This window comes from Bos indicus x Bos taurus, chromosome 14 (genome assembly GCF_003369695.1).
Source record: "Bos indicus x Bos taurus breed Angus x Brahman F1 hybrid chromosome 14, Bos_hybrid_MaternalHap_v2.0, whole genome shotgun sequence".
Classification (NCBI taxonomy): domain Eukaryota; kingdom Metazoa; phylum Chordata; class Mammalia; order Artiodactyla; family Bovidae; genus Bos; species Bos indicus x Bos taurus.
This window is the reverse complement of record NC_040089.1, coordinates 82177605-82204192: the sequence shown is the minus strand read 5'-3', so window position 1 is coordinate 82204192 and position 26588 is coordinate 82177605. Positions and strand designations below refer to the sequence as shown.

The following is a 26588-nucleotide window of genomic DNA, read 5'->3' as shown; positions in this document are numbered from 1 at the left end:
AGATTTCTCAAGAGGCAGGTCAGGTGGTCTGGTATTCCCATCTCTTGAAGAACTGTCCACAGTTTATTGTGATCCACACAGTCAAAGGCTTTAGCATAGTCAATAAAGCAGAAATAGATGTTTTTCTGGAACTCTCTTGCTTTTTCCATGATCCAGCAGATGTTGGCAATTTGATTTCTGGTTCCTCTGCCTTTTCTAAAACCAGCTTGAACATCAGGAAGTTCATGGTTCATGTACTGCTGAAGCCTGGCTTGGAGAATTTTGAGCATTACTTTACTAGCATGTGAGATGAGTGCAATCGTGCGGTAGTTTGAGCATTCTTTGGCATTGCCTTTCTTTGGGATTGGAATGAAAACTGACCTTTTCCAGTCCTGTGGCCACTGCTGAGTGTTCCAAATTTGCTGGCATATTGAGTGCAGCACTTTCACAGCATCATCTTTCAGGATTTGAAATAGCTCAGCTGTAATGCCATCGCCTCCACTAGCTTTGTTCGTAGTGATGCTTTCTAAGGCCCAGTTGACTTCACATTCCAGGATGTCTGGCTCTAGATGAGTGATCACACCATCGTGATTATCTGGGTCGTGAAGATCTTTTTTGTACAGTTCTTCTGTTCTATTTTTCAGCTCTTACAAGTAATATTTTTGCCATCATAGATTTCTACCATTACGGAGTAAGTGTTTTTCTGTGTATTTCTTTACATACATGTTCTCAGCACTGTTTTTTGAAAAGATTGTCCTTGCTTCCCAACAGAATAATGGTAATGTGGATGGTCAAGGTGGGTACCAGATACTCTACATCTATACTGAATAATTGTGTTTCTTTTAACTAAGATATGCTTTCTCAGTCTCTGTTCATTAGTTTTCCAGCCTCTTTCCCAGAATGCACCTTATAATCAGAAAAGATAGACGTTGTCATAATCGAAAAAACCTGAGAGTCATTCTCAAGTTCAGGTCATCTTAATGGCAGATTGTAAAAACCACGTTGGCACCTAATTTATGGGACAGACAACTATTATCGGGGTTAGGGTCCTGTGCGGAGCTGGGCTAGCCCGCTCTCCGAAAGCCGCAGCCCGCCGGGCCCCTCAGCGCTGACCGAGGCTCACTGTCCCCTCTCTGCTTGCAGTGAAGTACATGCGCGAGGCCACCCCCTACGTGACCAAGGGCTCGCCCGTGTCCGAGATCGGCTGGGAGACCCCGCCGCCCGAGTCCCCGCGGCTCGGGGCCGGCGCCCCGGACCCGCTGGCGTCGCAGCCGCCGTCCTTCCACCGAGACCGGAGGAGCATCCCGCTCAGGATGTGCTTCGTCACCCGCAGCCTGGCACTGGCCGACCCCGAGAGCAGGTACGAGTGGGCTGGCCCCTCCAGCTGGCCCGAGGACCGCGAGCAGTGTGTGTCACGTGCGCCCGCCTCCTCTCTTCCTCCCTCCTCCTTTTTCCTTCTTCCTTTATCCTCGCGAGGAATCTGTGTGTTAAGCTCTCGTTCCGGAAATTGTTGAATCGATGGCGTCAGGATCTTTTGTCTCTTCGCTGGGTCTGCCTCTGCCGGACGCTGGGCCAGTTTCTCAAGCTCTGAGCCTCAGCTTTGGCTTCTGTAAAATGGAAATAATTGAAATCCATACTTCCCTGAGTTATGAAGAGTAAATGAGGAAATCCACGTGAAGTACTTAGCCCAGAGGAGCCTTCCATGAATATAGGCTGTAATACTATGTATTATTGATGTAGGGTGGTAATAAGCGTGGGCTTCCCTAGTGGCTCAGTGGTAAAGAGTCCGCCTACCATGCAGGAGCTGCAGGACTGTTCAGTCCCTGGGTGAGGAAGATCCCCTGAAGGAGGGAATGGCAACCCACTCCAGTATTCTTGCCTGGAGAACTCCATGGACATGTAGTTTGGTGGGCTACAGGCCACGAGGTTGCAGAGAGTCAGACACGACTGAAGGGAGTGAGCACGCATGCACAGTAATAAGCATGTCGCCTCCCTGGGGCCCTCATCTGTGCCCTCGGAACGTTCAGGGAGAGGATCTTCAGTGCTGTTTTCTGCTCTGAAGCTCTCTTTATTCTCAAGAGAGGAAACAGAGTGGTTTGGATCCAAGTCTAGGATGCCGTTTCCCAACGTCTGTACGTGACTTCTTTGTCACAGGCTAGATACATAAACCAATCCATGGCAATCAGAAGGAGTCCTGGCAAGATGAGCGAATATTTGGGGTCTCTCTTCCCCCCCAAAGTCTTCATCTCCTCTGCACAGAAAATGTACATCTGGAATGAAAAGAAAAGACGTGTAGAAAGGAAAGAGGGAAATGGAGCCAGCGAAGGGGGAATCTTGGTGACCTTTGCATCCACATTTAGATGCTAAAAATAGACAGCTCTCCTGGCCCTTATTTATAACATATGTGGGACAGCTGTGACCCTCCCGAGGAGGAAGTACTTGGCTAGGTTCAGGGCTGCTGGTGGGGAAAACCCAAAGGAAATAGAAACAAGGAGAAAGTTGCCTCCTTGGCTCCCAGCTCGGTGCTTTCTGGTTCTCTTCCCTGTGAACTTAGGCTGAGGAAGCTGCCGGCCCTTCTGACCCCAGCCAGCTGCCGTCTCCTCGGTCAGGGGTCAGAGATGGGCCTTTGTATGAGACAGCCCGGTCCCCGCAGAAGAGAGGAGGCGGGGAGGGCCGTTCCGAGGGGGCCCCGCCTGCCCGGTCCGCACGCCTGCTCCCTTCCTGCTGCCTCCCGGGCCGCAGCGGGCGTCTTTCGCACTGACTTTCCTCCTCCCTGACTTTTTTACCCACCCAGTCAGAACAAGTCCCTTCTCCCAGGAGTCTGAGGTCTGAGATTTCAGGTCTGATGAATTCATAACTTACCCGCTGCCGGTCTTGTGCCGGGCAGCATGCTAATCACTTTAGCCCGGCTTTAGCTAATCACTGCAAAGCGCCCGCCTTCGGGTGTGCCCAGCACACAGTTTTGCATTGTTTTTAATGGCCTATCTAGGGTTGCAGAGAGATCTGTGAATTAGTTGCCACATTGACTAGTTGGGAAATTTCACGTTAAAAAGCCAGATTTCTGCTTTTCTAGTAAAATTAGAAGATCTAATGGTATCCTTAGGCCTACATTGCTGCAGGCAGGGCTCTAATCTGTAGCAGCCCAGAAAAGACTTCTCCTTCCAAAAGAGAAGGAGCTCTTCTCATCAGTCCTAATGCCTTACACTTAAGGGATTCAGTGCATCACCTGACCTGCCGGGGTGTTCAGTTTCCACCTAGTCCTTGAATTTGTAACCATGCTTAGACCTCTGCATCTCAGTCATCATCCCCATTCCACAGATAAAGATAACTGAGGCTCAGGGCTCATATAAGTCCCTGTCTTCATAACTAGTATGTGATACAACTGGGCTTTCATCTTGTTCCCATAGAATGGGTGACAGTGTTAGCTTACCATTACCAGAAAAATACAGAGACTAGAAAACTTGGGCTATCGTAGAAGTGGTTAATGCACTGGGGAGAGGGTTTGAGACAATGTCTAGGGTTCTTTCAACTGTGGACTTACATGCTATCACATTTCTCCCAAGCGTTTAATTACCTTTTAAAGAATCTTTGGAGAGACATCAGGCTTTAGTTCAAACAGTTTATTAAGGCAATGGCACCCCACTCCAGTACGCTTGCCTGTAGGATCACATGGGCGGAGGAGCCTGGTGGGCTGCTGTCCATGGCGTCACGAAGATTCGGACACGATTGATCGACTTCACTTTCACTTTTCACTTTGATGCATTGGAGAAGGAAATGGCAACCCACTCCAGTGTTCTTGCCTGGAGAACCCCAGGGACGGGGGAGCCTGGTGGGCTGCCGTCTATGGGGTCGCACAGAGTCGGACACGACTGAGCAACTGAACTGAACTGAACTGATAGTTTATTTACAATGTTGTGTTAATTTCTACTATATAGTAAAGTTATTCAGTTATATTATACATATATACATTCTCTTTAGTATTCGTTTCCATTCTAGCTTATCCCAAGATATCGAATATAGTTCCCATTTTTTAAACTTTTATATTGGTGCTCTTCAACTTGATCTCTGGTAAGTATATGTAGGGCCTCCTACGAGGTGAGGGAACGTCTGTCCTCTGGAGTGTGAGAACCAGCAGGGCGTGACTGCAGACGAGAATCCAGCTAAGCCAGAGGGTCCAGGAGGGGATTTTGGTCCAAAGAGATCCAAAACTGCTGACAGTAAATTAACCTTTCACAGTAAATCCATATATCATGTCACCACGATGTAAACTTTACATGTCTTATAATTTTTTCAATTATACCTCGGTAAAACTAAAAAAAAAAAAAAACTAGGTGACCCTGGTTAAATAAGAGAAGAAAAGAAGAAAGCAATAAATACTTTATGAAACTCCAGTCACATGCTAGGCAGAGTATATTATACCATTCAAAAATACGGACTTTGCAAGACTTTCTTGGTGATTCAGTGGTTAAGGCTTTGAGCTTCCAATGCATGAAATGCAGGTTCAATCCCTGGTCTGGGAACTAAGATCACACATGCTGTGTGGCACAGTCAAAAAAAATTTTTTAAAGAAATATGGTATAGGGCTGGGCAGATTATACACGGCAAATGAAAACTAACAATGAAAACAAAAAGATCATCAGTCTCTCTTGATATATGACACGGTAAAGTGCAGACTGCAAAAGCGCAAAACAGGATACAGAAGGACTGATTTATGCTTAAGGTCAGAGTTCACAAGGAACAGATTTTTCAGCAGTTATGAACGCACATCAAGTAATAGAGCAGCAACCTCTACAGCAAAATCTGCATAAAATGCAAGAAGAAACAGAAGACACTAATGTGAAGTTCAACATACTGCTCTCAACCCAAGACAGGGCAGTTGGGCAGAAGATAAACACGTACAAAAGCCCCCACGTGCAGAATTAAGGAAGGTCTGGGTACATCACAGTCTTTGTACCCTGATAATAAAGAGTACAGTTTTCTTTTCAAAGCCACATAGAACATTCCCCAAATTAACCACAGATTAAGTCACCAAAAATTCTGTAAATTCCATAGAGCAGAAATAATGCAGACAACATCCCCTAATGATTGTAGAATGAAACTAGAAAGTCAGTAACAAAACCAAAGCCCAGAAAGCCTTTCTTCATGGATTTTTAAAAAGCTCTCTCTGAGATAAACAGCTCTTGGGTTAACAGGGAAATAGAAACTGGAAGTGTAGCTGTTTAAAAAGTAATGAAAATAATGCGTATATTAAATATAAAAGGGAAAGAAGGGAAAAGAGAGGGTGTTGACTTGTATCAGCTAACTCTATGGTGGAATCTTAGCTCCATCACTTATGTGTGAATTTAAGTATCTCATTTGATCCAAATTCCCTTAGGTCGCAGGTGCTCTAATCTCTGTTTTAGATGCCTATGCGCACTCAGTCGTGTCCGACTCTCTGCGACCCCATGGACTGTAGCCTGCCAGGCTCCATGGGATTCTCCAGGCAAGAATCCTGGAGTGGGTTGCCATTTTCTTCTCCAGGGGACCTTCCCGACCCAGGGGTCAAACCCTCGGCTCCTGCATTGGCAGGCAGATTCTTTACCACTGAGTCCCCTGGGAGGCCAACCTCTATTTCATAGACAGTGAAATTTAGTTCAGAAGCAAGAACTGAAGCCAACAGGAAATCTGGGATTCAGACCCAGGCCCGGCTGACACCAAGCTCAATTTCTTAATCAAGGTACCCCGTTGCTTCCAGCTTTCAGCACCTGCCGGGGCAGCCCACCTGACCTGTAAGCACCAGGACCAGGAATTAACGGTCTCCTGGCTGCCAAAACCTCGCTTCTCGGGGCTAATCCCCTCGGCTGGTGCCACACAGCTACTTAGCGTTTGCATTAAAAGCTCTAATGTTCAATTTCTCAAATCAAAGCAGCCTCGAACGGCAGGTAGCATTGCTGCTCTCTCCGTGGAGAAGGTCGCCCAGCAGGCACTGAATCCACAAGAATGTGTCGCTGCCAGCGCTGCTTGTCAAGGACTGCAGTAGTTTTTCTCTTTGAATTCCACCTCTTAAATGTCTCTTGTGTTTCATGGTCCCCTCTTTGCCTTCATGGCCACTGCCCTCGTCCAGGCCCAGACTGTCCCGCATCCTGGAGACCACGATCTCCAGCCTCTGGGCTGAGGGTCTGAGGGTCTGAGGATCCATGGCAGTGTCAGGTTGGAAACAATGGGCAGAGCAAATGTAACGCGCTTACTCGTCCTGGAACCATCCTGCCGCCACCCCTGGCCCGTGGAGAATTGTCTCCCATGAAACCGGTCCCTGGTGCCAAGAGTGGGCTCCACTGGTCTGCGCTATTTGGGCAGATTTTTACTGGATGCTTCCCTGGGGGCTCGGATAGTAAGGAATCTGCCTGCAGGGCAAGAGACCCGGTTTCAATCCCTGGGTCGGGAAGGCCTCTGGAGGAGGGGATGATTACCCTCTCCAGTATTCCTGCCTGGAGAAGCCCATGGACAGAGGAGCCTGGCGGGCTACAGTCCACGGGGTCACGAAAGAGTTGGACACACTCGCAACTAACACTTTGACTACTTTCCGAGTTTCTAGTTTGCCCTCTGACATCCCCGACATCTGCCCTACTCACAGCCAGCCAAGGGAGTGTGAAGCATGCAGAATCTGTCCGTGTGGTCAAAACGGCTTCCTGTCGCCTTCACTAGAATTGAAGCTCCTCAGCACTGTGATTCTGCGCCTCTCCTAACTGTCCGGCTCTGCTGCTCCCGTCGTTTGCGGCCAGGAGCCCTTAAACACCCATGCCTGGCCTGCGCTCGCCTCCCTGACGGCTTCCGAGCACGCTTCGGCCTCAGCACGCATGCCTTGTGTGGAGATCCGTTCATGACAGCGTCCTTTATAATGACTTAGGATTGTTGTTTCTAACATGATAACCCAGTTCCTAAAGCCAGAAGACCCTTGAGGTCTGGGATGCCCCGTGCTTTTAATATCCCAACTTTCTAAAAATTGTTATGAAGAGAGATAAGCAGCAAGTGATAGAGGACATGGAGGGAAATATTAAGAGAAGGTGCACCTGAGTACTCATATATTCTTGGCACCATTGCTCATTTTCCATGTTTTCTGTAAATTTGAAATTATTTCTTTAAAAAAAGCTAAAGACCTGCACACTGCCAAAAAATCTCAGCTTTCTAGAACATTGCTTGATCCAAGAAGGCATTCAAAAATATATGATATGTTAATAACTGATAAATGGCATATTTATCTGCCCATTTGGAGTATTCTTAACTTTTCAGAAAGTTCTTTTTAAAAAATCTTTCTCTAAATAGTCTTGGGAATAAGAGGGAAAACACCATTCTATCCTGCCAGGCTCAGCAAACTTAAATCAAGAGAGTTAATTACCCAAGCCCATTTCTGGGTTAAAAGCAGATGAACCAGTAGGGAGGGTGGGGTACAGAACTTTGCTGTGACTCTGTATAGTGCTAACAGTAACAGACCCTACAGTAGATCTTCACGGTTAATTTGTGGAGCAGGGCACCAGTGTTTCTGTTTAAAGATTTCTTTGTGTGTCTGTGGTGGCTCTTCCTGGCTGCATGCGGGGTTTCTCTAGTTGCGGTGGGTGGGGGCTCTTCTTTCCCGTGGGCGTGGGCTCCTCACTGCAGTGTCTGTCTCGTGGGGCGTGGGCTCTTGGTGTACGGCCTTCAGTAACTGCTCATGGGCTTAGTTGTATGTGGGAGATCTTCCTGGACCAGGGATCAAGCCGCATTGCAAGGTCAATTCTGAACCGCTGGACTGCCAGGGAAGCCCACAGCACACACCAGGGATCGAGCCACATTGCAAGGTCGATTCTGAACCGCTGGACAGCCAGGGAAGCCCACAGCACACACCAGGGATCGAGCCGCATTGCAAGGTCGATTCTGAACCGCTGGACTGCCAGGGAAGCCCACAGCACACACCAGGGATCGAGCCGCATTGCAAGGTCGATTCTGAACCGCTAGACTGCCAGGGAAGCCCACAGCACACGCTTTTTGTGAAAATCAGTGTACATCTCTGTTTACTGCATACAAGTGAAAAATTCACAGAAACGTTACTGTGGCCCAAATGGAAGAGCTCCACTCAGCACGCCATGGTTCAGAGGGTATGGTCTGATAAATCCTATAGTGTGCACGGATTCGTTCCTTCAAAGTTCTCTCAATGATGTCACCGCAATTCAGCACCCAGACTTCAGTTCAGTCGCTCAGTCGTGTCTGACTCTTTGCGACCCCATGAACCGCAGCACGCCAGGCCTCCCTGTCCATTACCAACTCCCGGAGTCCACCCAAACCCATGTCCATTGTGTCGGTGATGCCATCCAGCCATCTCATCCTCTGTCATCCCCTTCTCCTGCCTTCAATCTTTCCCAGCATCAGGGTCTTTTCAAATGAGTCAGCTCTTTGCATCAGGTGGCCAAAGTATTGGAGTTCAGCTTCAACATCCCAGACTTCAGCCAGAGAGAATCAGAAACCTCATTAGAGACACAGTACATCCATCTCCAATGTCAAGGGGTGGGTACATGTTAACCAAACAAGTCAGGATTCACTTGTAAGGCAGTATGATTGTCAAGCAGATGGAAACACTCGTATAGGAGGATCGTCACGTCCCCATTAGGGGCAGGCCGTATTGGAAGACCAGTGTAAATAATAAGCCGAACACCAGAACTCCAAGTGACAAAAACACTGCAGAGTTTCGAGGCAACCTAAGCAACGCATTCTTTCTGCATAGGCCAGCTCTGTGAGAAATTCAACTGTCACCAAGGTTATCAAGACAAGATATGCCAATCGACCTTAAGAAATGTATTTCAGGTGAGGAAGCTGGAAGCCGTGCCTTCCCAGATCCAGAGGTCTTTGCCAAGTGTCAGTTGCTCTCTCTGCGCCCCCATGGACTGTAGCCCACCAGGCTTCTCGTCCATGGATTCTCCAGGCAAGAGCACTGGACTGGGCTGCCCTTTCCTCCTCCAGGGTGGCTGTTATACCAGTCTCTGCTCCACTGGGACTGCCGTCTTCTGGGTCTGTGTGTAGACGGGCCGGGTTCCCCAGGCGGCTCACCCTTGCTGTCTTAGATTCACCTGGGCTTATTTCTGATGGGATCAGAACAGCGGATTGAGTTTTTCTGATGTAATTAAATCATTTTCCAGTCCTGGCGCCCTGAAGCTGCTCCCCTATCTCCTTGTTCAGAGTTTTAAATGATTCCAAATACTTCAATTACACATTTATAAACAGATGATCTTTCAGCCGCTCCCCTGCAACGGAAGAGTCATCATTTTTACTGGTTTAGCCTTATTTTCTCCTTTTTCCACATTGTTTCCTTGTCCCTCTCCATCCTCAGAGCTTAGGTAAGATTCTCAACTGTATTCTTTAAACTTAGAAGACGATTGGGACTTGCCTGGTGGTCCAGTGACCGAGACTCTCAACTCCCAATGCACGGGGCCCAGGTCTAATCCCTGGCTGGGGACGCAGATTCCCACACGCCACAGCTGTGGGTTTACATGCCACACCAAGGTGAAAGGTCCCACGTGCCACAGCTGAGACTCTTCACAGCCGATAAATACATTGATTAAAGTAAATACTTTCTTCAGAAAAGAATACTATTGAAAAGTTCCCTGCCAGAGTACACAGTAGTACATCCAGAGTATTGATTCGTGAGGTAGTATAGCCATCTTCACTCCACAGTGACTCCTTGTTTGTGAACAATGTTTCTCCTGGAAGGAGGCTCACAAAGCATGTATTTTCTTGCTTCTGTTTTCCTCACTCTTGGTTGGACACATCCTGGTGGCCTCATAACTGAAAATAGCACCAGCAGATCATGATTGATGTTAACATTTTGGAAACAAAGAGAAAATGTAAAATCAATTTATAAGGGTGCTGTCGTAAGTGGACACAGTTTAAGCATCTGAAACAGAGGCCCAGATTAAAACCATTATCAATGAATAAAACTGTGGTGTCGAAGTTAGAAAATATGGGTTTGAATCCCAATTCTGTCGCTTATTCCCTTCAACTTTAGGCAAAGTATCTAATCTCTCTGGTTCCCAGGTTCCTTATCTATAAGATGTGCTTTATTTTAAAATACTAACCACATAAGATTGCTGTGATGATTAGATGACTTAATGTAGATATCCGGGCAGCGTAACCATGGCATAAAAGTAGCTTTCAACCAAAATATCCTCATTCCTGGGTGCGGGAGGGGTGGGTGGGAGTGTGGGGGTTCTTTCCAGCAGAGAGGAGTTTCTGGGTCATCTCACCAAGCTGCTGAGCAGAAGTTATTTGTAAGACATCCTTTCACAGAGGGTTTTAGCCTGTTGAAACGAATGGCTCTCTGCAGAAAGGTCAGTTCCAGTTTCCTATCTCCTGGGTTCACCAAATCTTAGCTGTCATCTGTGTATCTAGAAAGACTTCTGCCCACCCAGCATTCCCGGCCACCACCCCACCCACAGCCTGGTTCCAGGGGTGCGCATGGTCAGCTTGAATGCTCATCCCTTAGTTTTCAAGGCTCTCCTACCCTTTCTTTTAATACCTAGGAGTTGCCTTGTCTTTCTTGCCAGCTTAGCATTACATTAGAACCTAAGCAAGCCAGCTTGTCCCATCACCCTGTACCCCACGTGTCCAGGTGTTCACTGCAGAGGGTCTCCGCGTTGGCACTGACCAGCTTTGTGCTGGAGCTGGACGCCTCCTCGCAGGACTACGGAAGTGTGTGGTCGGTCGTGTGTGTCATGCACAGAAGCCAGTGTTCTAGTTTTCATCCTGTTTAAAAAAAATAAGTTAAGCTTTACTGTCATGTGGAAAACTGAAGCCCAACAAACGAGTGCCAGCCTCTGGACGGCCCACCGCTTTCACCTGCCTGGGCTCCCCCACCACCTAGAGTGCCAGCTGGGCCACGCTTATTGTCTGCCTGTGCCTGTCCGTTGATCTCCCTTCTGTCTGCTCTTGTTTCCTGCTCCCTTTTGGCTGCGCTGGGTCTTCCTTGAGTGTGCAGGCTTCTCGGGCTACGTAGCGTGTGGTCTGCAGTGACGGGCCCCGTGTCTGAGGCAGGAGGGCTGAGGCGCCCCGCAGCACGTGGGGTCTTAGTTCCCGACCAGGGGTTGAACCCACATCCCCTGCATTGGGAGGCGGATTCTTAACCACCTGGACCACCAGGGAAGCCTCTGGTCTTGTTTCTTAGTTAGACAAGTCCAGTGAAATATTTTGTTACTGTAGGAAAAATGTGCATAAAACAAGAGATGGCCTTGGTGTTTGTTTGACTGTGCTCACATCCTGCATTTGGGAAATATAGAGAATTGAATATAAACTCTGTTTCAGCAAAAGATGGTTGGGAAGGGGGCGTTCAGGGAGGTTGGGCTGAATTAGTCAGAAACCTGACATAGGAAGTCCTAATCAGTTACATATGTGTGCGCTTAGTCGCTCAGCCATGTCCGACTCTTTGCGACTCATGGACTATAGCACACCAGGCTCTTCTGTCCATGGGATTCTCCAGGCCAGAATACCAGAGTGGGTTACCATACCCTCCTCCAGAGGATATTCCCAACCCAGGAATCGAACCCAGGTCTCCGCATTGCAGGGGATTATTTACTGTCTGAGCCTCCAGGGAGTTTTTTATGTAATTTTATTTGTCTGTTATTGGCTGGGTCTTCGCTGCTGCGAGGTCTGCTCTTTAGGTGCAGTGCATGGGCTTCTCGTCGCGGTGGCGTCTCTCACTGCAGCCTTGTGTGGACTCCAGGGTGCGTGGTTTCAGTAGATCCACCCCTGTACACAGGCTCAGTAGCTGTGGCACTCGGGCTTAGTCACTCTGTAGCCTGTGGGATCTTCCCGGATCGGGGATTGAACCCATGTCTTCTGCATTGGCAGGTGGATTCTTTGCCACTGAGCCCCCAGGGAGGCCCAGTTACATGGTTTTTAAGGGTACGCAGTGAGACGAAGTCAGGCGGTATGCCTCTTAGCATTCATGACAGGCCTAAGAAAATTTGTAAGACACTCCCTTTTTAAAGTAATTTTAAATGAAACTTTAAATATTAACAAAATAATAAAGGCAGATAGTTTAAAAATCAAGTAAATCTAAAGGATTTATTTTATTAAAAAAAGCAATATGTTTTATCATTAATCTGCAGCCCCTTTGTAAACTAATCCAGAGACTCATGTCTGGGATCTGGGAAATTTTCTTTTATTATTTACTGGAAAAAATTCTCCTGTTTCCTTTGCTCTCTCTCTGCTTCTGCTGTTGGAAGAGTATTGGGCCTCCTGGATTGATTTTCTAAGTCTATTTCTTTCTCTTTATCGTGTTTTTTACTTTATTTTTTGACCTTTCTCACGAACGTGTCCTGTTTACATTTCAGCTATTGTATTTTAGCTCTTTTTGTTCTTTGAATGTTCCTTTTATTAAGAGAATTTTGTTCTTGTTTTGCGGGTGCCAAATTTTCTCTTCTTGTAGAGTATCAGTTCATTTAGTTTCTTTGCATCTTTGCTTCTCCAGTTACCTTGTTCTGTCTGTTCCGATTTCATCTTTCTTGCTGGAGGTTCTCCTCAAATGTCTGGTGATCGTTGCTCTCAGCTCTTTTTACACAGAGAGACTAAGAAGCCTGTTGAAACCTATGTGCGTCTGGGGTGGGGCTTAATCATTGGTGAGAATTCATGTACAGTTGTTGCTTGGTGAGTCCGCAGTTCTGAGACCCCTTCCAATCCCGCACATGTTGGCGTTTGGAAGTGTGAGTTACTTTAAGGGAGAACCGTCCGGTCTCTCCTCGAGTCCTCTGAGCGTCCCACCGCTCAGCTTGCAGAACTCGTGCAGAGCACTTGTTCTAGCCCTGCGCCAACCCCGGCCCTCTCCCTGGAGGTTCCGAGCCCTGCATGTTTGCAGAGTCGGGGCTCACATGTCACTGAAATCCTGTCTTCAGCCCTCTAAGTTGTATCATTAAATTCCTTGCCTCTTTCTCTACTCCATATCAGTTACCTGGCTCCACTGCTGTCTGTATTTCAAACACATATTGAACTCTTGCCTGTCTTATTTTCTTGTGGGTTTTGTATGTATTTTGTGATCTTTTTACTGAGATCTTTTAAGGGAGAAGATATGATCATGGGTGGCCAAGCTGCTGTTTTTTCCCTAATAAGAACACTTGCATAACTTGCATCTTTGCATACAACAGACACTAAAGGCTCACTTTAATGAGCTTAAACAACATTTTCATAGTCTTGTTATTTTTAAGAAAATCAGTTTCCTTCATAGATACACTTCAGTACTGTATTCATCCTAATTATCATACATTGTTAATCAGTGGGAGATGAATTAGTAAGGCTTCCCTGGTAACGGTAAGCAAGTTACAGAAGGGAATTTAACTATCTTTAGTTAGCCTTGAGAAAGAGTTGAGGAGAGGGCTCTCTGGGTATGATTCTGTGATTTCATCAATACACAGTAAAGTGAGTTCATCTGAATCCATTCCTGTTCCTCTAAACACTGTTCTGGGAAAATCTCAGTTTCCCCTTTCCTAAGAGCACTTTGAGACATTGAACTTGACCATCTGGGTACTGAGAGATTTCTGCTGATGTTGACTCTCAATATTTAGGTCTTGATCCTTTGTTCTTGATATATTAATTGAACTCTATTTGGTTTGCAAAAAGCTGCCCCAGGATTTTCCAGCTGAGATAATGAAGCCTCTGAAAATAACCCCAATGGTCTCATGCAGGCATTCTCGGTTCAAGCAGACATCTCCTACCAGGGTGTGGGGACAGGGAGAGAGGGGAAGGTTCAGGAGCAGTCCCTGCCTTCCTCCCTTCAACGCACACATGGAATTGTACTTTCCTTAGTAGAGGATGGGCTTGGGGCACAGAGGGCTGCAGGCACATTCAGAAAAACACCCACGTGGGCATACGGGGCCTGTCTGTCAGCAGACACCCCTCTGTTTCTAAACAAGGCTCGAATGGGATTTGACATTGCCAGTCCTTTAGTACCTGGCTGAGGTTTCTTTCCATTTTTATTTTTTAAAAATTTATTTATTTATTTGACTGTGCCAGGTCTTAGCTGTGGCCCACAGGATCTTCAGTCTTCATGGGAGCATGTGAGATTGGTTTTTGTTTTTGTTTATTTTTAAGTTGTGGAGTGCAAACTCTTCACTGTAGCATTTGAATCTAGTTCTCTCACCAGGGGTTGAACCCAGGCCCCCTGCACTGCACGGTGTCTTAGCCACTGGGCCACCAGGGAAGTCTCTGTTTCCTTTTCTTAATTTCAACTTTTAAATGAGTAGGTTTTGGTTCTTCTTTGCTAGATACTGAAGCTACAGCAGTAATAGATAGAGTTCTTCCCCAACACAGCTCACCATCAGCCGGGGAACAGGGACAAGGACACTGAGCAATTCCACGGAAAGACACTGGGGAGACGAAGAGGGCTGTGGGAGCTGCCTCTCAGGACAGCTGCCTAATCCAGAGTCCAGGTTTTGGACGGGGTAGGCGGGAGCAACGGGGAATGACTGTCAGAGAGGGTGATGTCTGTGCGGAGACGCGACTTATGAATCAGAAGTTAGTTAGGCCAATGGTTGGGGTAGAGAGGCAGAGAAGGGATTCTTGGCAAAGGAAATAGTACGAGTCTAGGCACCAAGGCAAGAAAAGAGTTAGTTCTGTGGCAGAACTGGGACAAGTCCGTCCTTTCTGGAGCTGTTGATGGGAAAACCATGTCAAGAGTCTGGAAAGGCCAGCACAATCGGGGTAAGCCAATTTATGGTTGGACTTTATCCTGGAGGGTCTGGAGCTATGGAACAACGTAACAGAGACAGGCCGCACAGTGAAGTGTGGATGGAGCAGGGCCAGGGCTGGAGGCCAGGGAGCCAGGAGGGGCTCTTGCGGAAATGGAGACAAGAAATAATCCAGGCAGCTACTAGAGTAGGACAGAGGCACTGAAGAGAAGCTAGATGAAGTTGAGAGATTTTAAGAGAGAGAATCTGCAGGAGGTCACGATCAAGCCGGCCCGGAGGCATGAGGTGGAAGAAGGCGTCCAGAGCTCACTATGGACATGGACGTGGTGACACATGCTGGTTCCCCGATTCCTGCCACGGCATTGCAGACAGGTGTGTTTTGGTGCAGGGTTGGGGGAAGGCAGAGGCAAAGAACAAGTGTAGGTCTTTGGAGATACTGCCTTGTTTGAGAGTCCAAGTATGAGAGTCCAAGAAAGGACCATTTCTTGAAGAGTGGACTGGGTTCAAGGAACCCATGATGGATGAAAAAGGACCCAGGGCTTAGGAACAGTGGGAAGTTGGTCCCATCTCCTGGGACTGAGGAGCAGAGGGAACTGCTGAGGATCAACGTCCTGGAGAAACGCGGTGGCCCAGGGAGGGGTGGGTAGGGCAGCATCCCCAACCTTTCTCTTCTCCTGCCCTCGAATCATCAGATGATGCTTCTGGTAGGCTGCATGCAATTAGAAGCCAAGGCTAGGGAGCCTGAGTGATAGTTAGAGTTTGACATCTTGAAACACAGAGCAGGACAAAGAAGGGAGAGAATGAATCTGGAGGCAAATACAGAAACAAAAAATCACAGAAGTGTGTTTACACTCTGCCTTTTGAACATCGGTCTGATGTGTATGTGACAAGTAATAACTAGTCATGGGAACAGTGTGCTTGACATCAGTACTCTGTTTCCTGACCTTGTTGGATAGAATCATCTTGGATAGGCCCTAACTGATATTCGTCCATTCCTCCTCATCAGTGGAGTTATGCCCTGTCTCAGGGCCTTCCTTGGTGGCTCAGACAGCAAAGACTGCCTGCAAGTCAGGAGACCTGGAGAAGGGAATGGCTACCCGCTCTGGTATTCTTGCCTGGAATTCTAAGGACAGAGGAGCCTGGCAGGCGGCGGTCCATGGGGTTGCCAAGAGTCGGACACAACTGGGTGACTAGCACAATTCAGAGGTTTGGTTGAGATTTCTTTTCACCACGGTGATGTGACCTGGATAAAGAGATGACAATTGAGAGGTTTAGAGGAAAAGATAGTTGATTTTATTCAGGCTGGAAGCTGCCGGAAGGGCAGAGACACAGGGAGCAGACAGGGCAGCGAACTTGGGAAGCGGCCTTGATGATGACTGTCGTCTCCTCAGACAGTGCGGGCGTCCGCAGGGCTGGCCTCTTCCGCTTGACAGAGCTGGGGCTGGAGGGGCAGGTGAGCCCTGCTGTCCCTCTGCCAGGCTGCTCTTGAGGGTGGAATCTCCCCTGAAAAGGCGGCAGACAGAGCAGGGGGGGCAGTGCATGTGAGCAGCAGCCTTTGGTCAGTGGGAGTCTTTGTAATGTTCATTTGCTCTCATCAAAAAGGCCTCATCATTTACCCTTTATGGACACTCTTTGACTTGGAATTCAGCGTGCTTTTTTTCCTAGAATAAAACCGTCTCCTCCGCTTCTGTTATGAAACACACAGCGAAGGCCAAGTAGTGCAATTTGTTTTCGTTTCCTGTGTTATTAAATCTTCAGGCAAGTGGAAAATATTCCCTCATGTTACCTGGAAACGAAACACTAGGCCCAGAGCTTAGGATTCTTGGAGCTGTTTTTCTCAAGCTCTCTGGTAATATATATATATATATTTTTTTTTTTTTGGTGGATGCATTGTGTTGTCTTGAAAAGACAATTGACTTTGGCCAAGCCAACCTGAGTTTCACTGCTAGCATTTCTGCTTCCTCTCTGCGTGATTTTGGTCAATTTACTAGCTTCTTTAATTTTTTTTTCAACATATAAAATGAGGGTGACAGTGTCCCCATGTTTGTGCTGTTTTATGAATGAAGCAACTTTAAAGTTCAAGTGTTAGTCGCTCAGTTGTGTCCGACTCCTCGTGACCCTGTGAACTGCAGCCCACTGGGCTCCTCTGTCCATGGAGCTCTCCAGGCAAGAGCGCTGGAGCACGTTGCCATCTGTGTGCCTAACCGCCTGGCACAGAGTAGTTACTCAACCTCTTCCCATTTCCTTTTTTCTTATCCAAAGATAACCACCCCTAAAAAGATTATCAAGAGATTCTTTCAGCGTCATGAAGATATGTTAAGAATTTGTTAGGTAGTTTTATTAAGTGCTAGGAAAGCCCTGGGTGAAATATTTATTATATTGGAAAGTGTAAAATAGCTGTTTAGCAGATGAAAACCCTCCTGATTTTATACGCTCCTGTCTAATACCACATCCATAGTAGCCGACAGTTTGAAGAAGTAGGTCAAATTGCAAATAGTATCTTTAGATTAATTTCTCCAGGAAGGAATCAGGACTTGAATCACTAAGAAGGGGTAGACTCCTACCAAGGCCACTTGCATTTTTATAAACATTTTCCAATAAGTCTTGATGGAAGAATCCTCTAGCTCGCTGTCAGATATGTAGAGAAGGAGAGTGATAAATAGAGCACATGTGTGTGCCAGAGTAGGCATTCAAGCCGAAATGTTGCTGTGGATCCAGCGGTAATCTCAGGGTCCTGTTGGCTTCAGTTTGCATCAGGTTTCCATGCTTCACAAATCTGTCATCATGTCCGTGCCCAGAATCATAACAGTGCTGCTCATGGCGACCAGCAGTAGAGAACGTGCATCTCAGTCATTTTTTTCTGGATCTGCAGGTGTTTTTCTTATGTTCCGTCCATCTTTTCTTTTTGAATTCTTTATAAGACAGGAAATGCACCGTTTTGAGGCAGATTCTTAGAGCTCTTGACGTCTGTGGAGGAGGGAAGCACTGACCAGTGTACACCAGTGTTGAGCTGAATGAACTGACCAAACCTCCATCACAAACCAGCGCTCAGAGCAGCTAGGAACCAGTGAGCCGCTGCTTCCTGGAAGTCTCTGTGTTTCAGCGGAAAGAGCCTGTGCCTTTGACAACAGAAGCACTGGGTTTACACTCTGGCTCTTAGATCTTGGACACCTTATGTTACCTCTCTAAGCCCCAGTTATCCACCTATAAAATGGGCATAATGAAACCTACTTTTCAGAATCGTTACACAGATTAAATGCCTCTCAAAATGAGATATGCATAGCCTCTTAGACAAAGTAGGTTTCAGCAGGGAATATTTAAGACAAGTGAATGAAAGTGTGTACCTTCTAGGAACATGAATCGTACTCTTAATTTTGGGAGAGTAGAATTTATTATAGAGTTCATTCACTTGAATTGCAAAGCTAAAATGTGAGACTTCAAACAAATTTATGCTTGGAGTTATTTTAGCTAAAACATAAATTTCCTGAAAGTACATGTTTACTCATTTCAGCAATGAAGAGTTCTTAGAAAGTTGTTAGAAGAGCTTGTGTATGTAACAGTATTTAGCAAATGTTGTCAGTCACATCACAGTGAAGAAACAGAAGCCAGTCTGTGTGCTGTGTGCTAAGTCGCTTGGTCGTGTCCATCTCTTTGTGACCGCATGGACAGTAGCCCTCCAGGCTCCTCTGTCCATGGGACTCTCCAGGCAAGAATCCTGGAGTGGGTTGCCATTTCCTTCAGTCAAGGTAACTTAAACAGAGAAGGATTTAATATAAGGAATTCACTGTTTACAAAACAATGGGAAGACATTCGATTGGGTCTCCCTTACTGACCCTCGGAACTCCACAGAACTGGTACAATCAGGAAAGTGGGGGACCAGGAGGTTGCCCCTGAAACTGTTGAAGTTATGTAGCACCAGAGTCGTGATCAGGAATCAGGAAACTGAGGTCGGGGTGCGGAACTTTGCACCTGCCTCCCAACACACAGAAAACTGGCGATCAGACCCTGCCGCTGCAAGCCAGTTGCCTTTGCCTCTTCCTTTCTGTGTTGCCAGCCTGGCTTGCCAGCAGTGGCAGTTAGAACATCAGAAGTACGTCCTTCTCTTCCAAATCTTATGGGAATAGATAAATGCTATATCTGAGATAACCTTGTGTCTCTGGAACCCTAGCTGCAAGGGAATCTGGAAAGATGGATGCATTTTTTAAGCAGTCTACTTTATAAAGAGAGTCCAGTGAGTCTGAATAAGCCAGGTCGTAGCCTCCATCCCGTGAAGCGTTGGTACATGGTAGGAGCTCAGACAGTGCCCATTCTGCTCTCTTCTTCTGTAGAAGGCTCAAAAAAAAAAAAAAAAAGGAGGCGGGGGAGAGAGCTTAAAGGAAGTTCTGAGCCTTTATATGGCTTGTGGAATTATTGCAGAGGTAGTCCCTTCTCTCTGGAGCAGTTTTGTTTTCTTTTATTTTTAATGTTTACATATTCATTTGTTTGGCTGCCGTGGATCTTAGTCGCAGCACACGAGACGGGATCTGTGGTCTCCACTGTGCTGTGTGGGATCTTCAGTTGCAGAATGCAGACTCTTAGTTGTGGCAGGTGGGATCTAGTTCCCTGACCAGGGATTGAATCCAGGCCCCCTGCATTGGGAGCAGGGAGTCTTAGCCACTGGACCACCAGGGAGGTTCTTTGGGATCAGTTTTGTAGAGTTCTGGAAACAGGTTATAGTGGCAGAGAGACTAGTGCTCACCGAAGAGTCCATTTGTTCCTCTGAATTTCCAGGGCGTCTTGTAGTTTGAGACTAATTCTGGCTAATGAAATGTGAGCAGAAATGATGGGCGTATGTGTTCTTGGAGGTGCAGCTATGAAATGGGGAGGCTTCCTGAGCAGATCCCCACCCCATCCACCTCAGACCCTTGTTGAATGTAGGCACGTTCTTTTAGTGAAGTCTGGTTATGTTGGATAACTGAAATTTCAGGATAACTTAATACTGCCTTAAACCTTTCTCATCATTACTAATGTGATCATCATTAGTAATTCGGTCCATTCGGTCCAGCTGATTGATACTTACTGGGTGAAAGTGTTAGTCGCTCAGTCATGTCTGACTCTTTGCTACCCCACGGACTATAGCCCTCCAGGCTTCTCTGTCCATGGGGATTCTTCACGCAAGAATACTAGAGTGGTTGCCATGCCCTCCTCCAAGGGATCTTCCCCACCCAGGGATGAAACTCAGGTGTCCCACATGGCAGGAAGGTTCTTTACCTTCTGAGCCACCACGGAAGCCCATTTACTGGGAGACATCCATCCCATCACTTCATGACAAATAGATGGGGAAACGTTGGAAACAGTGGCAGACTTTATTTTCTTGGACTCCAAAATCACTGCAGATGGTGACTGCAGCCACAAAATTGAAACGCTTGCTCCTTGGAAGAAAAGGTGGGACAAATCTAGACAGTGTATTAAAAAGCAGAGACATTACTTTGCAACAAAGGTCCATCTAGTCAAAGCTAGGGATTTTGCAGTAGTCATGTATGGATGTGAGAAATGGACTATAAAGAAAGCTGAGCGCTGAAGAATTGATGCTTTTGAAGTGTGATGTTGGAGAAGACTCTTGAGAGTCCCATGGACTGCAAGGAGATCCAACCAGTCCATCCTAAAGGAAATCAGTCCTGAATATTCATTGGAAGGACTGATGCTAAAAGTGAAGCTCAGTACTTTGGCCACCTGATGCAAAGAAACAACTCATTAGAAAAGAGCCTAATGCTGGGAAAGATTGAGGGCAGGAGGAGAAGGGAATGACAGAGGACGAGATGGTTGGATGGCATCACCGACTCTGCAGACGTGAGTTTGAGCAAGCTCCGTGAGATGGTGAAGGACAGGGAAGCCCGGTGTGCTGCAGTCCGTGAGGTCACAAAGAGTCAGCCAGAACTGAGTGACTGAACAAACCAGTAAATATTCTTTTTTCAACTAAATGCCTTTAACTAAAAATACCTTCAACAAAAAAAGGGAAAAAAGGAAATGGAATTTTCTCTTTCGTACTTTATATAGTTTTCAATTTAGAGCCTAAAAAAATTGCTTTTTTGTTTTCCCTATTTTTAGTCAAAAGCATCCAAGTGAATGAGCATGACTTAGGTACCAGAGACAGGACTGTGGGGCCTTTTCACACTTAGAACATGTGAAAAGCCCCTTTCATTAAAGCGATTAGAGCTGTTACTTTTGGGAACTGCTATTCCTGGTGGCCACCGCACTTTCCCTCTGGGCCTAGAGGTCACCTTGTTCCAGAGGAAGCGCTGTCTCTGCCTGCCTCAGCGCAGCTAGCTGTACCTGCAGCACCACCACATTCTGCCGCAGCTCAGATGTCGGACGTGTGCATGTCTGTGGCACTTCTGCCTTTTTAGATTATAATTGCACACTTGCACTTGAAGACAAGACCAACAATTTCTGTTTTCAGTCGTGACTTGAGGCTTGTGGGGTCGTAGTTCCCACCAGGATTGAGCCTGAGCTACCACCGTGGAAGCAGTGGGCCCAGGGAATTCCCATGACCACCGAAGTTTCTTTTAATGTTTTTTGGTCTGTTGATTTTTTTTTCAAACTTTAACTTTTTACTTTGTATTGGAATATAGCTAATTAACAGTTTTCTGGTAGTTTCAGGTGAACGGCTGAGGGCCTCAGCCGTGCACATCCGTGTATCCCTCTCCCCCAGCCCCTCCCATTCAGGCTGCCACGTGACACTGAGCAGAGCTCCCTGTGCTTACAGCAGGTCCTGTCGTGTGTCCATTTTGAGTACAACAGTGGGAACATGACCTTCCCAGGCTCCCTAACTGTCCCTTCCCCCCAGCAACCACAGGTTCATTTTCTAAGTCTGTGAGTCTCTTTCTGTTTTGTAAGTTCACTGGTATCATTTCTTTTTAGATTCCACACATAAGGGATGTCATACGACATTTCTCCTTTTCTGCCTGACTTACTGCACTCAGTATGACACGCTCTAGAGACCACCAGCTTTTGAAGAACAAACTTGAAGACCCTCTCCTCTCTAATGTACCTAACCCATTCTCTCAGGTTTTCATCTATATCAGGTTCCTCTACAGTAATTCTCAGGCTTCTTTTTTTTTAATCTTGTCATTGCAGAATTGATGTGAAAAAGAAAGTGAGATAATGTGTTAAACTGGTTCACAATGTATGAAGCTATAAGAATGTAAGAGAACGGATCTTCCTGGTGGCCCAGTGGTTAAGAATCCACCAGCCAATGCAGAGGACCCAGGTTCAATCCCTGGTCAGGGAACTAAGATCCCACATACGTCAGGCAGCTAAGCCTGTGAGCTGCAATTACTGAGCCTCTGTGCTCTAGAGAAAAAAAAGAAGAAGAATGTAAGAGAAAAACGTACCTCGTTGAAGATGTCTACACCTCTTCACCCCTTTTTTGGGGCCCAAAGAAACTCAAAGCTTCCCCAGTCTGGGTCTCCATGTATCACTCTTCTGTAGCTCTTAGCATGTGGTGGTTTTACGTTTATTTGTGTCTTTATCTGACTCTCCCGCCAGCTGCCTGAGTTCAGTGGCCGCGTTTGCTTTTGCTCATCAGCGACTGGCTCAGGGCAGGTTGTGAATGAATGGTCGCTGGAGGTAAGTATTGCAATGATAGCTGTTGCTTTGGGGGACTGCTATCATTTGTGGGCAAATGGATGAGGGGAAAAGAAAACAAGAAAGACTCATGAGGTAGGAAAGCATTTCTCAAACCTCCCTTACCCAGCGTTCTGATGGTCTGCAGGTGACCTCTGGTGGGTCAAACATGCTTTTAGAATTTCTTCCACTCTGGCCTGTGTGCTGCCTTGGAAGTTCCTCAGTGTACTCCTGGTCCCCAGATGGAGAATTCTTTACACTGATTGCCTCAGTCAGTGTATTAGATTGCAAAAGCCCTGAGGCACCACTTATGAGAGGAAAAATGCCCTCTAACCATGACCAAGGGGAGCATACTCATTTTTTTCAAGGGAATCTCTGTTGGCTTCTCTAAGAGTGCAATAGCTTACACACACACACACACACACACACACACACACACACACACACACACACAGCATGTGGGATCTGGTTCCCTGACCAGGCCTCCAGCCCGGGCCCCCCGTGCTGGGATCACGGAGTTTCAGCCGCCAGGCTACCAAGGAAGCCCTGAAACAGCTTCAATACTGTGAGCAGCCTCACTATTTCCACGTGGCCGTTGTTCTAATTGCATGTCCTAGTCCTGCGGCTTAGAATCCCTCGTCCCTGAAGAGCCATGAGCTTGAGCCCAGAGGGCCTGGCTGGGCGGCGGATTGCCCAGGGATCGGCCTGGGGAAGCAGCGTCCCCCTCCAGGAGGTCCTGGAGCTCAGGGCACCCCGGCTCCCGGCACTTGGAGTCGGATGGAGTTCGTTCTGCTCCGGGGTGTGCAGCTGTCGCTTGACAGCCCTACATAATCCAAGCAAGGAGGACGACTTCCACAAAGGAAATAAAAATCCAGCTTGCGAATGGATTTCATGCAAGGTCCAACCAGGAAAACAGACTCCTCTGGGCATTGTAAACAAGGGATTAAAGGCAGATTATACTGGTGAAGGAAGAGCTGAGATGCCACCAGGGGTGATGAGACCTCCCAGAGGGGAGCAAGCTCTCTTAGGCTCAAGGGACAAAGAAGGGAAGTGGTGTTACCAGCATCCAGGGTTCAGGGCCACTCATAAGGGGAGGAGAGAGTCAGTGATTAAACATACAGATTCCTGACCACACCCCAGAACCCCAGAACTGGAATTTCCAGATAAAGAACCTAGGAACCTGCAGTTTTAACACATTTTCTTGGCATGTCTAATCATTGGTTAAGTGTGGAAAATCCCCTTTTGAAATAACCAAGCAAAAGCAAAAATTCCAAAATATTAAACTTCATCCAGTAGACTGGAGCTCAAACACTGGCTATGCCGGGATTCACTAGTTAATAACCTCAAGTGTTTTATCCAGTCCCTTTGGGCCTCAGTCTCCCTGTCTGTCATGACTTAGCAACAAAATAGCAACGAGAGCAAAGCACCTCCCTGTGTGTGGAATAGTAGCAGTGATGATATGCTACGGGACAGGGTTGCTAAACATGGAAAGGACCTATGCGTGTGAACTCCAAATGTGGCAGAGCTGCTAGCAGCAAATCTGGAACTGAGAACTTTCTAGTCTATGCTCACCATGAACTTTCCATCGAAACCTGCCTTTTGGTTGATTCATAGAGCAGTAGTTCATAGGAACTCCTGAAACAGCCAGGTTTCCCCCCAAAGAATTAGAAATTTGATTCTATTCTCAAAGCTATACTACCTGCATACTTACCAAGAAAGTATTCAGGAACAGAGGAGTGTGTGTCTTGACACCTTGGTGATGTCTTCCACCCAGAACCATTCATTCACCTCCTTACCCACTGACCCTTAATAGATCTACCTCATAAACTCCTGGTCATTCTTTAATCATCACAGCAGAGGAGGTACCACCTACTCTGGGAAGTCTCTTCTATCTCCCTCTCTCCAGACAGAAGAACCATCACTACAGCCTTCATTTTACAGCACTTACCATATAAAGACTAAGGCCGAGAAAAACAAGCATCATATATTAATGCCTATCTATGGAATCCAGGAAAATGGTGCAGAGGAACCAGTTTGCAGGACAGGAATAGAGACACAGGCACAGAGAAGGGGAGGGAGGTGGGATGGATTGGGGGGCTAGCACTGACATACACACGACTATGTGTCAGATAGCTATTTGGTAGGAAGCTGCTGAATAGTGCAGGGAGATGGGCTTGGTGGGATTCACGGTGGTGGGAGGGAGGCTCAGGAGACAGCGGGGACCCGTGTGCACACAGCTAATCCGCTGTGTGCACAGCAGAAACCAGCACAGCAGTGTAAAGCAATTATACTCCAATAAAAAATGGCCAAGGCAGTAAGGGACAGACCTGGGTTTGAGCCCCTCCCCTTGACTGCTCAGATGGCACGGAACCATTACCTCACACACTCTCTCTCTCTCCAACCCGCTTCCAAAGTTGCCCTAACCATTCTGCGTGGGGCAAAGGGGGAAGCCTGTGTCTGCCATTGAGCTGTGACTCCTGTAGGCATCCATTCCAGAGCAAACCTCATGCTCTGTTCATTTCTGTGTCCTAAAATCTAGCACACGACACGATTCATAACAGAACAGGTCAAGGTATGGTCCCAGATCAGCACCATCAGCATCACGCAGAGACATGCAGATTCCTGGAAGTCAGAGGGTGGGATCAAGCAGTCTCTGTTTAACAAGCCCCACAGGTGAATTAGACGCACATCACGTCTGAGACCCAAGATGGGATGGCGCCCCCGTCCTGCCTGGTATCCAAATGCAGTTCGATTCTCAGCCCTCTGTGGACTCCTAACACCCGCTGGCTTGAGCAGCTCTGTAGTGTGTGTGGCATCGTGTTACCATTGCCCAGCTCTCTCTCTGAATTGAGTTCTTGGGGCCAGAGTTCGACCTAGTGTGTACTTAGCTGGTCACCATCTTATTCAGTGCCCGGCCCGTGGTGGGTGCTCAGCACGTCTGCCAATAGTATGGACGGACTCGCGGGCACAGCGAAGCTAGACCTGCACTCTCAAGAACACGAGGCATTTTTTTAAATTTATTTTTATTTTATTTGGCTGCACCGAGGCTTAGTTGTGGCGCACGGGATTTTCGGTCTGCACTGAGGCATGTGAGGCATTTCAGTCGTGGCCTGCAGACCCTTCTTTGCAGCATGTGGGATCTAGTTCCCCGATCAGGCACCAAACCCCAGGCCCCCTGCTTTAGGAGCTCGGAATCTTAGCCACTTGAATACCACGAAAGTCCTGAACAAGATACATTTTTAAGAGCTAGAAGGAACGTTAGAGAAAATTTTGTATCGATGCTAACTGAAGTCCAGATGAGAAGGGCTCCCAGGATAGGACAGTGCTTTAGTGGTGAGATGAGCCCTGAACGGTGTCTTAGGATGCGGTCTTGATGTCTCAGTACAGTGGAGAGATGCCATCAGCAGCGCACCCCTGGGGGTCTGTGAGAGGCTGAATCTTAGCCCCCTCCCCGCACCTGTTACACCCGAATCTGCATGTTAATAGATTCATCTCATTACAGGTTGAGAGGCTGTTTCATTTTGACTCTGTCACTGGGCTTTCATCTAAACTAATCTCTCACCCTCTAGCTGACGGTCCTTTTTTGTTGTTGCTTTGTTTTCTAAAGATGACATTCAATTTCCTACTGAATCCACACGTGTGAGGAATTTATTAAGGAGGGGAAGGTAGTGGTGAAATTAATTAAACTCACTCAGTGCCTTGGAAACAAAGCTTTAACAAATGATCAGAAAAAGTTCCTTCAGTGCACTTGGGAAAACTGATTTCTCGTTTTGAATAGCACTCAGCCTGGCTCAGATTCAGGCAAATGTCAGCTGCTCCAGCTCATAAAAGGTCAACACATTATTTCAAACACCTTTACGCTCATCTCAAAATGGAAGCATCACGAAGACGTAAGCTCACACCGCAGTGTCCTCGACCTTGGACTCAGTCCGGCCAGCTTTGTGCCCTCGGGTCTAAGGCGGGACCGTTTGAGGCCTTGTTCTCACCCATCTGAAGCAGAGCCAGCTTTCTGTCTTGGTTATGGGAGTAGAGAAATAGCATGAAACGGGGACGTCGGCAGGTCATCAGCATGAAACAGTTCCTCTAGAGTTTCCCCTTCTGCCCCTAAGTCGAAGCCTAAGGGCTGCCTACAGTCAGTAAAATTCTGTGACTTGGGTCTCTTATTTCAAAGAAATAAACTATCCTTGATGCAAACTAGTGATGGCATTTGGCAGATACAAGAAAAAAAGGAGGGAATATTAAAAGCATGGGTTATATGCAAATCCTATAATTGGTTTCTTCCAAAGGTATTTGCTGTATCTGTAAACTGATAATAGGAAGGCA

The 26588-nt window shown here is 47.0% G+C and overlaps 1 protein-coding gene across 1 annotated transcript in view; it reads left to right on the top strand.

The window, feature by feature from the left end:
* Window positions 1-1098: 1098 nt before the first annotated feature.
* Window positions 1099-26588, top strand: part of SNTB1 (syntrophin beta 1) — a 139334-nt gene continuing 113844 nt past the window's right edge. Inside the window, exon 1 of the mRNA XM_027561706.1 lies at window positions 1099-1339. Within this exon, the coding sequence (XP_027417507.1) occupies window positions 1131-1339 (209 nt within the window). The 5' untranslated portion in view covers window positions 1099-1130. The remainder of the gene's footprint in view (window positions 1340-26588) is intronic.